Source organism: Hyperolius riggenbachi, chromosome 2, assembly GCF_040937935.1.
Source record: "Hyperolius riggenbachi isolate aHypRig1 chromosome 2, aHypRig1.pri, whole genome shotgun sequence".
NCBI lineage: Eukaryota > Metazoa > Chordata > Amphibia > Anura > Hyperoliidae > Hyperolius > Hyperolius riggenbachi.
This window is the reverse complement of record NC_090647.1, coordinates 359736784-359754306: the sequence shown is the minus strand read 5'-3', so window position 1 is coordinate 359754306 and position 17523 is coordinate 359736784. Positions and strand designations below refer to the sequence as shown.

Here is a 17523-nt window from a genome sequence, read left to right as displayed (position 1 = left end):
CTGCCAACCCTCCCCTCCCCATTCGCATTCAGTTGTTGGGAGGATTGTAGTGCATGGAGGGAGAGAACCAATTGGCAGCAGCAAGGGGCAAGAGAGCTTACCCAGAATGCAGCACAGAGGCCACACTGAAATGCTAATTCTGAAAGAGTGTAAATGCAATGCTTTCTTACCTATTAAACCAAAGGATTATATGTTGTGAGATTGTTTATTCTGAGGTCTAAGATTTATGCACATATTGGGAGTAACCAAGCAGCTCAGGGTGACCCTAACCACTAGGAAAGTATAGGGGACTAAAAGAGACAGAAATGTTCCCCTACTAAAAAGCAATGCTTGGTGTGATTTTCCTTCGTAAAACAGAAAAACCAGAAGGTACTTGCAACAATTAAGCTTTAAGTGAACATCTGTGGTTACCCACAATGCAACACTACTGAATATGCAAATCATCTCTTTATGTCCCTGTAGCCGGGCTAGAATCCAGAACCGCTGGTGTATAGCAGGTCTATAGCTTTAAAATTTTAGAGCCACACACATGTAGACAGCCTGTTTCGGACTTTTGGTCCTCCTCAGTACATGGCAAGGATTGATATGGCTGTATGGGAAAGGGCTTGGACCAGTACAACAGAGTAACCAAGCAGCTCGGAGTGACCCAGACCACAGGGAAAGTATAGGGGGACTATTGGGGAGTATGGGATGTAAGGGGTTAATTTTGAATGTAAATTTAGGTCTGTTTAACCACTTAATGACATGCTGACTTATAAAAACGTCCTGCTAGAGCCTCTTAATGGCAGTCAGACAGTGCTGCTGCCGCTGTGCGCGCTCAAGCGGGTGCACGTGAAAATAGTGAAAAAAAACCCACCAAAAAGAAATTCAATAAAAATTACACCTTTATTTCCAAATGATATATTGTCACCATACTTTGTACATAATTAAAATCTCGTGATAACCAGGACAAATAGGCAGATAAAATGTGTGCGTTTTCTGTACAGTAGCAGTGTTTTTATTAAAATCATAGGGGATGAAATTGGAGAAAGTGTATTTTTTCATTTTTTTCCTTGTATTTCCCTTTAAAGTGCATAGAAAATAAAGTAATCACTGAAAACAAATATCAACCCCAAAAAGCCCAATTTGTGGTGAAAAACAAGATATAGATCATTTCATTGCGATTAGTAGTGATTAAGCTATTGGCAAATGAAAGGGATGAGCATGGAAAGGTGAAAATCGCTCTTGGCAATTAGGGTAAAAACCGCCTTGGGGTGAAGTGGTTAAAAAAAAAAAAAAAAAAAAAAAAGTGTATGTAGGTGTAATTTTACTATTTGGCCACAAGATGTCCTCGCGCATAACTTTCCTGTGCCTACTATTAGTACGCAAACAGGAAGTAACACTTGGATATGTAAGTATTGGCTTTTAAGAATGACACGACATCTGATTGATGCCGGCGATCATTCACACGGGTACTTATCAATGAATGTGAACTGCATTTTCATCTAGCAATCGGCGGCGAGAACAAGCGCGGGAGCAAGCGGGAGTGCATGGCGGCGAGGCATGTAATACCAATGTCCCTGCGACATAATGACATACATATTAAAAAAAAAAGTCCCTAAGGTAACCATTTATGTATTCTTTTTAAATGCAGTCACTTTTTTTAATAAGTATTTTATTATAGTATCATTTAATGAATGTTTCTGCTTTAACCACTTGACGGCCGCAGTGTTAAACCCCTCTAAAGACCAGGCTCTTTTTTGCAGCACTGGGCTGTGCAGGCTTTTCAGCCTCCTGCACAGCCCAAATAAGAAGTATGGCGATCAGACTAGTCTCCCATTTTTGTCCCTAAGGGGACATGCTGCCGGAGGGGTCCGATCACTGCTGTCACTTTTTTTTTTTTCTCTTAGCCTAATAGAGGCTCTCTCCCTTCGTCCCCCTCAGCCTAGAGAAATGAACAGGACGGTGATCCGTCCTGTTCTCCGCCTCTCATAGGCATCAGCCTATGAGAGGACGGCAATCCCCGGCCAATCAGAGGCTCGGGATTGCCAATCTCGTACAGCGCTGCTGCAGACCGTAGCGCTGTACGCATGTAAACAAAGGGGATTTCTTTCCCCTTTTGTTTACAAGCAGCCTGCGCGGCTAGCAGGCTAATTGCGGAGCTCCTCTCCGTGAACGGGCAGGGAAAGATCGCGCATGCACGCGGCCGTTCCCTGGGAAACTGCAGCTCCAGGACTTGTTGCAAATTGGCGTTAGGCGGTCCTGGGACTGCCACCGCAGTCACGCCCATTGGCGTGAGGCGGTCTTCAAGTAGTAAAACAAAAAAAAAATTATATATATATATATATATATATATATATATATATATATATATATATATATATATATATATATATATATATATATATATATATATATATATATATATATATATATATATATTTTTTACATTTTTTTTTGCATGATCAGTTTTTATTTGGGACCACTTTATACCACTGCAACAGCTTCATCGCTTCACATTCTGTGGACCTTAAGGTGATACACTGTGCACATTTTGTTTGACATTTGATCCCCTATAGAGGATAGGATGTGCCACCTGCAAAAGGAAAGGTGGGATATCCTGGCCAACAACAAAGCAGCTATCAGTGGAAAATTTACATGCTTAGGAATTAGAAGTCAACATGAGTCAAGACGCAGCCACATTGAATCCATGAGCACATACATTATCCAGCAGGAAAAGTTTTACAGGTTTTAGACAGCAGTGCCCACACGTTAACAATCATTGACAAGCTGTATAGTAGTCTTAAAGAGACTCCGTAACAAACATTGCATCCTGTTTTTTATCATCCTACAAGTTCCAAAAGCTATTCTAATGTGTTCTAGCTTACTGCGGCACTTTCCACTATCACAGTCTCTCTAATAAATCAATGTATCTTTCCCCTGTCAGACTTGTCGGCCTGTGTCTGGAAGGCTGCCAAGTTCTTCAGTGTTGTGGTTCTGCTATGAACTCCCCCTTCCAGGCCCCTCTATGCACACTGCCTGTGTATTATTTAGATAAGGGCAGCTTCTCTCTGCTCTCTTATCTTTTACAAGCTGGATAAATCGTCCTCTGAGCTGGCTGGGCTTTCACATACTGAAGAATTACAGACAAGGGCAAAGCTGTTTGCAGGAAGAAAAGAGCAGCCTGAAACTTCAGTGCATGAGAACTGCAGGGGGAAAGAAACACACAAATGATCTCTTGAGATTCAAAAGGAAGGCTGTATACAGCCTGCTTGTGTATGGATGTATTTTCTATGTGTGGACATACTGTACATCAACCTACTTTATAAACAAACTTTTTAAAACTGTTTTTAACCACTTTTAATGCGGCGAGGAGCGGCGAAATTGTGTCAGAGGGTAATAGGAGATGTCCCCTAACGCACTGGTATGTTTACTTTTATGCGATTTTAACAATACAGATTCTCTTTAAAACTACTTGTGCAGCATAAAACCTAGATCAGAGAGCAAACTGTCCCAGTCACTCTGATATTTATAGAGTTAGACTTCATAAATGTGTATTATAATATTTTAAATAAGTATTTCCTTTACCAATATTCCAACAGCAAAATGTTCTCACCTTAATTTCTGAAGATCTTTTTGTGCAGATTCAATCATTCGTACTAGGTTTCTACAAAAAAATAAAAAATAAAAAAAAAATAGATTAACATATGAGATATAGAGTAGTTTAAGTGAACCATACTCCAATACTTCATCATTGCTATAATTTTAAAGAGATCCAGAGGTGGAACAATTAAAGAGACTCCGTAACAAAAATTGCATCCTGTTTTTTATCATCCTACAAGTTCCAAAAGCTATTCTAATGTGTTCTGGCTTACTGCAGCACTTTGTACTATCACTGTCTCTGTAATAAATCAATGTATCTTTCCCTTGTCAGACTTGTCAGCCTGTGTCTGGAAGGCTGCCAAGTTCTTCAGTGTTGTGGTTCTGCTATGCACTCCCCCCTCAGGGGGGAAAGAAACACACAAATGATCTCTTGAGATTCAAAAGGAATGCTGTATACAGCCTGCTTGTGTATGGATGTATTTTCTATGTGTGGACATACTGTACATCAACCTACTTCCTGTTTTGGTGGCCATTTTGTTTGTTTATAAACAAACTTTTTAAAACTGTTTTTAACCACTTTTAATGCGGCGGGGAGCGGCAAAATTGTGACAGAGGGTAATAGGAGATGTCCCTTAACGCACTGGTATGTTTACTTTTGTGCGATTTTAACAATACAGATTCTCTTTAAGTAAAATAAACATACTTATAAGCAGCATTCCTCCCTGAGAAGATTGAGGCACTTCTCGATGTCCCACATAGCTGTTCGTTCACCAGCAACTATTTTCTCTTTTGCGACCTTTGGGGTCACAATGCTGCACACACAGCTCTCTGCTCTCCTCCGAGCAAAGAGAGTAGGAAACGGGGGTGGGTGAAAGGCAGGGTAAGTCAGTAGGGTGGCCTGAAGGGCGGGGAATGGGCGTTATGTAGGAGTGCCTCTCCTGCTAAGGACAACCCTTCCTCTCTATTGCCAAAAAGCTCCTTGTCACTACAATCTGTGTGGGGGCTGCAGCGTGCAAGGGACACAGGGCTGGGTGGAAGGGAAACAGGCATTTTCTTTAAATGGGAATGATTCGGGAATGGGAACGATTCTATTTACGATCCGATTAAATCCGACATGTCCGATCAGAATTCGATTCGATTCTATTCAATTTGCCATTGCAAAACAATGGCAAATCTAATTGAATCGACTCGAATCCTGATGGGACATGTCGGATTTAATTGGATCGTAAATAGAATCGTAATCGAATCGTATAAAGAATCGTATCGTGTAGATTGGGCTTAAAACATATACACATAAGACTGCGCAACATCCCTGATATAAGTCCTGCTTGTATATGTTACGGCCAGAACCCGAAGTTTGGCCACTTCTAGTTCTGGCCGGCCACTTCGGGTTCTGGCCGGCCAATGTGCGAAGTGGCCGCTGCACTGCGGCCAATGTGAGGAATGGAATGAATCCTGTAACATTCATGTATATTCTGGCCCCAGCGCAGCGGCCAAACCTATCGCAACTTAGTTATTTTAATGAAATTAAGCCGGCGGCTTTTTCTCTGCCTCTTTCTCTCTCCTCCCCCCGCCTCTCTCTCCTTCTCTTATTATGGGCAGCACTACGTGTCCCCCTCCAGAGTCGTTCGTCGCACCAGGGAAGCCTGCCGTTCCTGCAGAGCGGGGTGCTGGCAGAAGCGATGTCTGCAGCCTCCCCGCTCTGCTCTCCCTGGCGCGACGAACGACTCTGAAGGGGGGACACGAGTGCTGCCCATAATAAGAGAAGGAGAGAGAGGCGGGGAGAGGAAGGAGAGAGAGAGAGGCAGAGAAAAAGCCGGCGGCTTCATCTGTTTCATTGCCGCCGGCTTAATTTCATTAAAATAACTAAGTTGCGATACGTTTGGCCGCTGCGCTGCGGTCAGAAGATACATGAATGTTACAGGATTCATTCCATTCCTCACATTGGCCGCAGCGCAGTGGCCACTTCGCACAATGGCCGGCCAGAACCCGAAGTGGCTGGCCAGAACTAGAAGTGGCCAAACTTCGGGTTCTGGCCGTAACATATACAAGATGCAATATCCTGAGGTAAATATCAACACTTAACAATTGTCCTTTTATCCAGCTTTTCAGTGGAGTAATAGCTTGCTAGTAGCCTTGATTATAATCATCGCCACCACACCTGTGTGACTGGGCACTCACCCTTATCCAATGACCCCCTGTTAAGATGGGTCATAAGCACTTCTGAAATACTCTCAGGCGATCCCCAGCCTATCACGATCCACTTTTCGCTTATACAGCAGTATGTTCACAGAGATTGCACCTCAAAGTAAAGCACAAGGCTTCCCATAGTGTAAAAACCTTTCAATTTATCAAAACTTAAGTTAAAACGCTGCGTTCGAGGAAGTGGCAGCCAGATGTGCAGCGGTCAAGCCGATGGAGTGGGGAACTGAGGGGACGAGTATTCGTTTATGCCCAGCCGGTGGCCACCGCATGGGAGAAAGCCGAATAAAAACTCTATGCCTGTTTGACATCATGGAACATGTGAGTGAGCAATTTCAACTTAACTTTTAATAAATTGATGGTTTTTACGCGAAGTTGAAATTGCTCACTCACATGTTCCATGATGTCAAACAGGCATAGAGTTTTTATTCGGCTTTCTCCCATGCGGTGGCCACCGGCTGGGCATAAACGAATACTCGTCCCCTCAGTTCCCCACTCCGTCGGCTTGACCGCTGCACATCTGGCTGCCACTTCCTCGAACGCAGCGTTTTAACTTAACTTTTGATAAATTGAAAGGTTTTTACACTATGGGAAGCCTTGTGCTTTACTTTGAGGTGCAATCTCTGTGAATATACTGCTGTATAAGCGAAAAGTGGATCGTCATAGGCTGGGGATCGCCTGAGAGTATCCCAGAAGCGCTTATGACAAATCTTAACAGGGGGTCATTGGATAAGGGTGAGTGCCCAGTCACACAGGTGTGGTGGCGGTGATTATAATCAAGGCTACTAGCAAGCTATTACTCCGCTGAAAAGCTGGATAAAAGGACATTTGATAAGTGTTGATATTTACCTCAGAATATCGCATCTTGTATACAAGCAGGACTTATATCAGGGGTGTTGCGCAGTCTTATGTGTATATGTTTTAGGCTTAATTGAAATATTTTAGATAGCGCACCACCTCTTGTTTAATCGGAGTGTTCCTCAATTGTACCTATCAGTGCAGTGAATTGGGTAAGAGAGTTTATGATTCAACAAGAATCGTATTGCAATGCACTGTTACGAGCAGTAGTTTTCAACAATTTGAAAACTACTGCTCAAAACCATAGCTTTTCAACCTGTGGTATGCGATACCACCGGTGGTAATTTGCTGTTGGCCAGGAGGTACACTAGGTTTGCCTGCCACTTTATTGCCCGCATGCCACTTGTCCTGGTCCCATCCTGCCTCCATATAGTTTGACTCACCTTCACTCGCTCCTCACTGTGCTACCCTGTGGCATCCTTCAGACCTCAGATCAGCGGTGAAGAGACAGCCAGGCGAATGATACACAGTGGCGGCGCGTATACAGGAATTTACATCACTGCTCACTTCCTGTGTTTGAAGTATATGCGCCGTCACTGTGAACCGTTCACCTGGCTCTCTCTTCACTGCAGCCAGGTTACCGCTGATCTGAGAGGTCTGAACTATTCCACAGGGCAGCACAATGAGTAACGAGCAAAGGGTGGCCAAACTTTGTAGCGAGTCACTGTCCAGCTCTCTGGTGGACAAAAAAAGTGCCATGGAGTGTACTTCCGTTAGGAGCCTCTGAATCCTAAAGAGGTTTCCCCTTTCCTCAGTAGAGGGAATCCAGTGCTGGGACCCCCCAAAGATCTCCTTGGCATCATGTGCGCATGCGCAGTAGCATCTCTCCGCTCGGGCTCCAGTGGACACAGTCGAACCTGATCCGGTCCAATCTACTGCGCATGCACACTGGTGGTAATTGAACATTTTCAGACAATACAAGTGGTACAATCGGTGAAAAGGTTGAAAATCCCTGCTCTAAACCACCTACTACATTACATTAGAAAACAAAAGTCCTAAAAGTATTATACCACCTACAAACAGGATTTAGAAAGTCTGCCAGGTTTTACATTTCCTACTCACTCATTATAGACTTTCCATGCGTTGCAGCCATGCTGGGACATAATGTCCAGATTCTCGATGCGGATTGCCTGGTGTTCCAGCTGCGCCATAGAATTGTTGACGCATTCCTGCCATGCTGTGATGTCATTCCTTTGCCCTGAGGCAGGGGCAGGTAATTCATATCTGAAAGTGAGAAAAACAGTTACACTGAAATGAGCATTTAGGTAAAACTGTAGTTATAAACATTTTCAGGAAGCCTTAAGCCCCATCTACACGATACGATTCTTAGTACGATTCTATTACGATTCGATTAAATCTGACATGTCTGATCAGGATTCGATTCAATTTGATTTGCCATTGTTTTGCAATGGCAAATCGAATTGAATCGGATCAAATCCCGATCGGACATGTTGGATTTAATCGGATCGTAAATAGAATCGTAATCGAATCGTTCTAAGAATCTTATCGTGTAGATGGGGCTTTAGATTGCTTCCTGATCACCAACTCAATTACTAAGCACAATTGATTTTGCTGCCCGGAGGCTGGGAGCGCACTTGGCGGCATGGTTTTGTGGGCGTTTCCGGTGGTGTACAGTTATGTGTTTCTGATCAAGTTTCCCATGCCCTAAAGTTTGTGATTTTTTGGGTTGAAGCGGGATGTATTTAATTAATGCATAGAAGCAGAATGTTGTGCATTTTAAAATCCCAAAGAAAAAATGTGAATGAATGCATAGGATGCCTCCCCATTTTCCTTTTGCATAGTCAACTCCTTAATTATTATTATTATTTTTTTTACAAGATTTTAGTACCTTTTTTAAAAACTTATACATCGCAAACAGAAAGTTTGGTGGAGCCGCAGCCCTGTCTGACAGGTTGAAAAACCACCTCCCTGGTCAATTATGCAAATATTTATGCAGCACAGAGCCATGCTATGAAATTCATTTCAAAGCAACCAGAGGAACTTGTACATAGTTCCAAGACCAGCTTTAAAGGATACCCGAGGTGACATGTCACATGATGAGATAGACATGTGTATGTACAGTGCCTAGCAAACAAATAACTAGGCTGTGTTCCTTTTTTTTTTCTCTGCCTGAAATAGTTAGTTAAATATCAGGTATGTAAGTGGCTGACTCAGTCCTGACTCAGACAGGAAGTGACTACAGTGTGACCCTCACTGATAAGAAATTCCCCTTTTTACCGCTTTCTTGTTCTCAGAAGCCATTTTCTGCCAGGAAAGTGTTTTGTAGTTGGAATTTCTTATCAGTGAGGGTTACACTGTAGTCACTTCCTGTCTGAGTCAGAACTAAGTCAGCCACTTGCATACCTTATACTTAACTCTTTCAGGCAGAGAAAGAAAAAAAGGAACACAGCATAGTTATTTGTGTGCTAGGCACTGTACATACACAGGTCTATCTCATCATGTCACATGTCACTTCAGGTATCCTTTAATAAAAACGGTGTAAGAAGCTTGAAGTGTCAGTTTTTCTAATTCTGGGGTATAGCTACCTAACATTATAAAAGCAGTACTACAAATACAGAAAAATGCACAACAAACCTAAAAAGAACTTCAACAAAGCCAGTCCAACTTCCTAGTATAATTATATACAGTATATATATCCTAAATATGAATCTAGACAGAACAGATCTACAGACTGAAATCTGTAGAAATTGCAAGCACACATACACGCTGATTGCTCAGATCAAATGCAATCTAGCTCTCCTACAGAAGAATAGTTACTGTATGTACATTACCTGAAATATATACTCTTCAGAGATGAGGGCAACCAAGAAAGGTGTAATTTTATGCATAAAATGTAAGGAACTATAGAAGGCAATTACCTTTTCATGCTGAGAAGTTCAAGGGGCTGACGAGCAGCAAGTCTCTCAAACTCATTCCTCATTATTTCAGTCTGAGAAACAAAACAAAAAAGGGAAAATAATGTTAAGGTGTGCAATGATCTACTTCACTTATACAAAGTTTCTAATGGATGTTAGCCACTTGTCTCAGCTTACCCACCACGTGAGGGTTCGAAACCCATGCCTCATTATCATACACACAAGTATATTCCATTCAGTTATATAACTACCCCCCCCCCCCCCCACACACACACACACACACAATGTGTTGTGTCACTAGCCACAACACATCACTGAGCTGGAATATGCATGTCCCCGTCACCGCACCATGTGAAGCCGTATTTATGTGGTGGCAGACTACCCTTCTGCACGATCACAGCAACTTTTAGGTGGGCAACCGCAGGGCTGTGGAGTCGGTACAAAAATCATCTAACTCCAACTCCTCAGTTTATGAAACTACCGACTCCAGCTCGGACTCAAGGTAACCAAAATGACCCCAACTCCACAGACCTGGGAAACCGGCATGAGAGTTCAGCAGCCCACAGCAGAAGACACGTAGCAGAGCTCTGGGCACCATCCCTTTCTTATAGCTGCTGGCTGTTCTGCTGCATCCTCAGTACTGCTGCCAATGCATGCTAGGTGGCACACATTGAAAGCTTACAGAGGATGCAGACAAGCAGCCCGCAGCTATAAAAAGTGCAGAAGACAGAGCCTGGAGCTCCGATGAGTGCCTTCCATTGCACACTGCTCTGCATTAGGGCCAATTTCCACTGCTACAGAATCTGCAGAATTTCCCTTCAAGCGATTTGAGCAGGGAAATGCTGTCTATTTCGCCAATAGCCTTGCAATCCGAAACACATTTAGGTACAATTGGGACAGCATGCTGCATTTTACTGAAGCATGCACCAAAATCCCCTCAGTTGTGCAGGGCACAGATATAGGGATGCGTATTCACATCACTGCAAAAGGTGGTTCAGTGGAAAGTGGCCCAAGTGAGAGAGAGTCAAGCCCCCGCAGCATTCCCTATGTTGGGGTGGTTGAGATTGCAGGTTAACTAGAACTCTACTGTACCTTCTACTTTAATAAAGTAAGACTGAGTAAAGTGTGAATACCTCAAATGCCGAGTAGTCAGGCGTGGGTAAATAGCTCAAGTAATTTTTTGTTGGACGGTATCTTCTGGTTTCTTCTTCCACCAAAGCTGCAGCCTAAGAACAGAAAAACATCTGTTCATGAATGCAAGTCATAAACATACAAGCCCAGAGCTTGTGCCTTTACGATAAAAGTCAGCAAAAACAGCTTTTAAGTTATTTACTTTAGTGTTCCCTATACAGTTAGAAATATATGTGTATTTATAATTTTACAGTTTGCCATGATAGGGACTTTATATAGGGCACTTTCGAACCAAGTGAGTTGCGACCAGATCTCAACCAGACCAGAATATAACTGAAAGGTGACCATACAGTGAGGTACATACAGACAAAGTAGGAGCTAGTATGGTTGAGGTGAGCCAGCGTGAAAGTCCATAGGCAACAGTTCTCCACAGCTTTAAAATAAAAAAATCAATTCTTTATTTGTATCTGTTAAACAAGTAATAACGATGCTAACCAGGCAATCCAAAAGTTAAAAACCACTATTACTTTTCTAGTTGATAAATGATCATTCTCCAGTTTACCTGACTCTTATTTGGTACATTGCTGCACGAAGGAAGTTGCAGGGCATGCTGGGTTGTCTTTTTTGCTTCTTTATTTTCCTCTCAAAATAAAACGAATGCATCCTGATTGGTTGAAGCCCATTTCCCTCCTGTTTTCCCCTCCCACACCTCTGTTCCTCTCTGATTGACCAATATTTCTCATGCTGAGATAATGCACTATTGCAGAGCTGGGTGGGAGTGCCTGAAGACTGGGAGGAGGGCGGGCAATGCATACACAATCAGGCAGAGAAGAGTAAGGGAGGAAATGACATCAGGGTTAGCTTCAAGATAGACAGTTAAAATGAAGAATCCTAAGAAGGCTTTTCTGTCTCTTTTTTTTTTTTTAACTATAGAAAAATCACTAAAATCATAACATAGATAGTGCAATACATATGTTAAAGGAGAACCCGAGGTGGATCTTCGGTGGAGGGGGGGCAGATGGAACACAGAGGCATGTTCTCTGCCTCCTGACATGTCTCTGTGTCCCCACACCACCGCTCTCTGCCCACCCACGCTATAGCCCCCCCCCCCCCCCCCCGAGATTAGCGACAATATTTGTCGCCATCTCAGAGGTAAACATTGGGGAGAGGAATTCCCTGTTTGAAACGCCCACCAGGGGCGTTCCTACAGAGTTTACAGAGCTGCCATTGGGCAGATCTCTCTCCTTAGCCATGCCCTGTGACGCTCCCCAACCTCCCTGCACGCTATGAGACACACACAGTCTCTCAGTGTAGCATTGTGACTTATAGTGACCTTTCACACGCAAGTGAAAGTGGGCCATTGCGGCCCGCAGGAGCGGCGGTTTTTGCGGCTAACTGAACCATTCAGCCCTGCGGATCAGGTAGCCTACTTTTTATTTTATTTTTTGAGACCACCTTGAGCTCTCTTTAACCTTGGGCTATGCCACGCAGGAGGATTTCTCAGGCGCTTGGCCAATTTGTATAATTTTTTTTTTGGTACATGCAGCTAGTACTTTGCTAGCTGCGTGTACAGCCCGATCGCCGCTGCTCCGCGCCACCCCCCGCCCAGACCCCATGTGCTGCCTGGCCAATCAGTGCCAGGCAGCGCTGAGGGGTGACTCGGGACTCCCTTTGAGGTAACAACGCCGGTGACGCCATGGCGATGGGGGAAGCTCTAATGGAAATCCCGTTCAGAACGGGATTTCCGGACGGGCTTGATCGCCGGAGGAGATCGAAGAGGGTGGGGGGGATGCCGCTGCACAGCGGCTGTCATGTAGCTAGCGCTAGGCTAGCTACATGATTTAAAAATAGGGCTGCGCTGCCCCCTGGCGGTTTTAATTGACCGCCAGGAGGGTTAAGTAAGTAGATCAAGTATTTATCTACTTATATATGTGGGTTTTTAATCGGAGCTAGTATGGCTGACAGCTCCTGTAATTCGATCCCAAAAGTCCTTCAGTCCAGGCGGCGCATGTGCAGAACGCCCCAGCCTGGAGGACTTTCAGGGCCGAATTCTAGACAATCCAGGCAGCGGCAGAGGACAGAGAGGGATCGATCAGCCTGGAGGAAGCCCCTGGTATGTATCATTTTTCTCTTCCTCCCCACCTTGGGTTCCCTTGAAGCATTCTAATTGACCTAGTAGTGTGGGCGTATTATTCCATATCCTACAACCCATTTGAAACCTAGCAGTTTGAGATGGTACTGACCACCTCACCTTAACTTCTTATTGTTTCAGGACGTAGATTCTAGGTCCTAATTAGTGCTGCTGTAGGTTTTAGGACATAGAATCTACATCCTGCATTAAAAACCCGCGCCCGATGCTGCACATTCCTGTGAATGATTGCCGCTAGCCAATACAACAAACATTCAATAAAGTTAGAGATAAAAACCGTGCCTGCGCACGCCACTCATGATCACACTCACATGATCTGGAGCATTAACACTCCAGACAATGCAAGCTCGATCATGAGCAGGGCGGCCGCACATTTGCCCAGGTGCAGTAGATGCCGACCTGGTGAGGTCGGCATCTGCAACGGACGAGACCCGGGACACTGGAGGGACACTGGAGCTACAGCGAGGGGCATATCAGCTGCCAGGGCTGGAGGAAGCCTCGGGTAAGTAGAATTTGTTTGTTTGTTTTTGCTCAGATATTCCTTTAAGGTAAGACGTGTGCATGCAAACAGTTCATAACATCTCTCTTGACTGTATAAGAATCACTGCTGCAGAGAACTAGACAAGAGAGCAAGCAACTAGAAAAGTGTAAACTATATTAATTTGCACATATTTAGTGTTACTACAAGTCAGTTGGTCCAGGCAGACACAGTATTGGAAAACAAGTGCATAAGTAGTACAGATGTCCCAGTGTACAAGAAATAAGCGGTGACCTTGCTACTTATAAAGCCAAAAATCATTATGTCATGTAAAAAACTGGAAACTGCAGGGAGATGATTAGTTTGTGATGAGCTATATAGTACAGCTCCATGTGACCAGAAAGCCGAGCACAGCCAGCCAGACTCTCCGCGCTCTCCTCCATACCACACTATACACGAACAGAGATAAAACGGGCAGCTGTACTCACCGCCTCCCGCACTCCCTGTGCATCGTAGCCTTGATCAAAATACGGTAACGCGTCCACTACAACATCTCCAGCCACTAAACTTGTGCCCGCCATCTTGCAACCGGGCAGAAATCACGCTACACATGCGCTATCACGTCACCAGCAGACACTGTCTCTGATTGGCCTACGTAAAGACTGGCCTTGACTCTGTCACCGTATTGTCTATGTTTATTATGTACATGTACATGGAACGTGAAATGAAAAAGAATTGGAACGCGCTGGAATGATGTATTTATTTGTAATGCAGAGTGATTGCGTTTCATAGAAAAATACATCCAATAGAACATTATTATTATGGTGTATTTATCGTCGGCAGCGCTAAACGTAGTGCACATTAGTAAAGCTGTGGACCTTTAGTTCAGTATTTTCATTTTAATGCATATGATGTAAATTTGCATTGATTAGCAATATACAAAGTCTCGTGCATTGCACATGAGTACTTTTTGCAATATATATGTTGAGAGTTCATGCCAGGCAGAATTCATTGGTATTCAAGAGAACCTGTACTGAGTAAAATTATTTAAAATAAACACTCGAGGTAACTTCAAGTGGGCATTACACAGTTACCTTGCCATCAGTTCCTCTCAGAAGCTTCACCATTTTCTTCTGACAATAATCCCTTCCAGTTCTGACAACATTTTGTCAGAACTAAAATATATCAGTTGCTGTCAGTTATAGCTGAGAGGAGAACTGATGTGTCCATATTTCCCTATGGCTCAAGTGGGCGATGTTACAGTTTAACAGTGTGCTGACCAGAAAGCTGTTATGGGGTAATGGCTATTTTCAAAATGGAGGACGGAGAATTCCCTTGATCACAGTGGCCAAACAGGATGCAGGAGAGGAGAAAGAGATTGATGAGTAGACTACACAGGAGGTAAGTATGATGTGTGAATGTTTATTTAGACTTTTATTTTCAGTTCAGGTTTTCTTTAAAGAGGGGGGTGCTTTTCCAATTCCCAGGCCAGCACAAAGCAAATCACCTGACCCTGTCAATACAGCTCTACAGTTCCACCTTGCTCAGGGCCCTTTTCCACTAGCAATAAACGCTAAACGCTAGCGATTCAGCAAGTTGCTAATTTTTTTTCAGCGATTGTGATTTTGCCATTTATGCACTGCATAGCAAAATCGCTCCGAGCCCGATTGCGCTTTAGCAAAAAATTACCACGATTCCTATGTTATTTAGGGCCTCAGTCCACTAACGCAGTTGTGCGCAGTTCAGTCCGTTTTCAGAAACACATCAATGTTACAGATGCTGAAAAGCGGACACAACTGCGTACAACTGTGTTAGTGGGCTCAGGCCCTTAACCTCCCTGGCGGTGCATTTCTGTCTGAAATTATGAGTCAAAAGCGGTACATTTTTTTGTAGAATTTTCGGCCTCCAATTCGTAAGTCATAATTTACCAAAATATGACAGAATAAAAGCCCGGTATTCTGCATATAAATAAAAGACTAGAACACAAATTGTGTGAATTCATTAAGTTTATGAAGACCCTAAGGGCCAGTTCAGACTGCAGCGTTTCGAGCCGCGTTTTGGAAACGCGTGCAGGAGGCCGACACGCACGACATCAGACAGTGCATAGAGTGCACTGTTTGATGTTCACACTGCATGCGTTCCGCACCTGTGCGGTCCGGGAACGCATGCTGCACGCAGATTTTGCAAAAATGCGCGGCTGTCCCATTCACTTTTCAGTGATGAGATTAGCCACGCAAAGCATACAAACGCGGATGGCGTGCGTTCGCATGCGTTGTGTTCCGCATGCGTGGCGGTCCGCGTTTGTAATGTGAACGGCCCCTTACAAATTTTGAAACTGTACAAATAAGAGAGTAGTCAAAATCAGGGCAGAGGTTGGTGCTGGCGGCAGGCAGAAAGCAGTCAAAATCAGGGCAAAAATCGGTAACAGTATGGCAGAAGCACAGAAGCAGTTGGGAACCAAATTAGTATATTGTTACCATCCTGTGCTTTCAATTAAGCTTTTCTGCCATCTCTGCCATGGCAGTCAGGTGACACAGGGGAGATATCAAATTACAACTTGTGATTAGATACAAATGAGGCTATACTCTATATATACATGTACATACATACACGTACATACATGTACGTACATACATGAACGTACATACATGCATGTATGTATATGCATTTACGTACATGTATGTACATGCATGTACAGTGGCTTGCAAAAGTATTCGGCCCCCTTGAAGTTTTCCACAGTTTGTCATATTACTGCCAAAAACAATTTCACATGAAAGACCAATACAAAGTGGTGTACATGTGAGAAGTGGAATGAAAATCATACATGATTCCAAACATTTTTTATAAATAAATAACTGCAAAGTGGGGTGTGCGTAATTATTCAGCCCCCTTTGGTCTAAGTGCAGTCAGTTGCCCATAGACATTGCCTGATGAGTGCTAATGACTAAATAGAGTGCACCTGTGTGTAATCTAATGTCAGTACAAATACAGCTGCTCTGTGACGGCCTCAGAGGTTGTCTAAGAGAATATTGGGAGCAACAACACAATGAAGTTCAAAGAACACACCAGACAGGTCAGGGATAAAGTTATTGAGAAATTTAAAGCAGGCTTAGGCTAGAAAAAGATTTCCAAAGCCTTGAACATCCCACGGAGCACTGTTCAAGCGATCATTCAGAAATAGGAGGAGTATGGCACAACTGTAAACCTACCAAGACAAGGCCGTCCACCTAAACTCACAGGCCAAACAAGGAGAGCGCTGATCAGAAATGCAATCAAGAGGCCCACGGTGACTCTGGACGAGCTGCCGAGATCTACAGCTCAGGTGGGGGAATCTGTCCATAGGACAACAATTAGTCGTGCACTGTACAAAGTTGGCCTTTATAAAAGAGTGGCAAGATGAAAGCCATTATTAACAGAAAAGCATAAGAAGTCCCATTTGCAGCTTGCCACAAGCCCTGTGGGGGACACAGCAAACATGTGGAAGAAGGCGCTCTGGTCAGATGAGACCAAAATGGAACGTTTTGGCCAAAATGCAAAACACTATGTGTGGCGGAAAACTAACACTGCACATCACTCTGAACACACCATTCCCACTGTCAAATATGGTGGTGGCAGCATCATGCTCTGGGGGTGCTTCTCTTCAGTAGGGGCAGGGAAGCTGGTCAGAGTTGATGGGAAGATGGATAGAGCCAAATACAGGGCAATCTTGGAAGAAAACCTCTTGGAGTCTGCAAAAGACTTGAGACTGGGGTGGAGGTTCACCTTCCAGCAGGACAACAACCCTAAACATAAAGCCAGGGCAACAATGGAATGGTTTAAAACAAAACATATCCAAGTGTTAGAATAGCCCAGCCAAAGTCCAGATCTAAATCCAATCGAGAATCTGAGGCAAGATCTGAAAATTGCTGTTCACAAGCGCTGTCCATCTAATCTGACTGAGCTGGAGCTGTTTTGCAAAGAAGAATGGGCAAGGATTTCAGTCTCTAGATGTACAAAGCTGGTAGAGAGTCCGCAAGTCTCCGGGGGTCCGGGGGCCGCAAAGAGACCGTACGGGTCTCTGCGGTGGCCACAAGGCGGCACAAGTTGCGGATCCGGAATGTATCAGTTCCGGCTACAATAAAGTAGCCGGAACTAGATACTTTGCAGTGCCAGAAAGGCACCGCAAGCATGGGGGATACCGGCGTGTAGTCCGGGCCCCCCAAGTGGCATAGGACCGGTGCTGAAAGCATCCGGTCCTATTGCCAGTG

The 17523-nt window shown here is 44.0% G+C and overlaps 1 protein-coding gene and 1 long non-coding RNA gene across 4 annotated transcripts in view; one reads left to right on the top strand and one right to left on the bottom strand.

Moving 5' to 3' along the window:
• Positions 1–3591: 3591 nt before the first annotated feature.
• On the bottom strand, positions 3592–13892 carry BCAS2 (BCAS2 pre-mRNA processing factor). 2 transcript variants are annotated; one of them, XM_068269695.1, is made up of 5 exons: positions 13765–13892; positions 10652–10744; positions 9522–9592; positions 7705–7866; positions 3592–3646 (listed from the first exon to the last, which is right to left on the bottom strand). In XM_068269695.1, the coding sequence occupies exons 1-5, from the start codon at positions 13855–13857 to the stop codon at positions 3592–3594; spliced, it is 474 nt and encodes a 157-aa protein (XP_068125796.1). In that variant the 5' UTR covers positions 13858–13892. The 2 variants fall into 2 exon arrangements, with proteins under 2 accessions (XP_068125796.1, XP_068125797.1); XM_068269696.1 differs by lacking the exon at positions 3592–3646 and having other exon boundaries at positions 7701–7866.
• A 264-nt stretch (positions 13893–14156) lies between these two features.
• Positions 14157–17523, top strand: part of LOC137546815 (uncharacterized) — a 56249-nt gene continuing 52882 nt past the window's right edge. For both annotated transcript variants that reach the window (XR_011026380.1, XR_011026378.1), the window contains exon 1: positions 14157–14677. This is a non-coding gene — a long non-coding RNA (uncharacterized lncRNA). The remainder of the gene's footprint in view (positions 14678–17523) is intronic.

What these genes read in the sequence shown, in the direction of transcription:
- BCAS2 (XM_068269695.1), bottom strand. Translation starts at nt 13,857, where the DNA reads ATGGCGGGCACAAGTTTAGTGGCTGGAGATGTTGTAGTGGACGCGTTA. An exon ending in CACAGGGAGTGCGGGAGGCG is followed by an intron (nt 10,745 to 13,764) that starts GTGAGTACAGCT and finishes TTCTGTTCTTAG; the next exon opens with GCTGCAGCTTTGGTGGAAGA. An exon ending in GCATGGAAAGTCTATAATGA is followed by an intron (nt 3,647 to 7,704) that starts GTGAGTAGGAAA and finishes ATTTTTTTGTAG; the next exon opens with AAACCTAGTACGAATGATTG.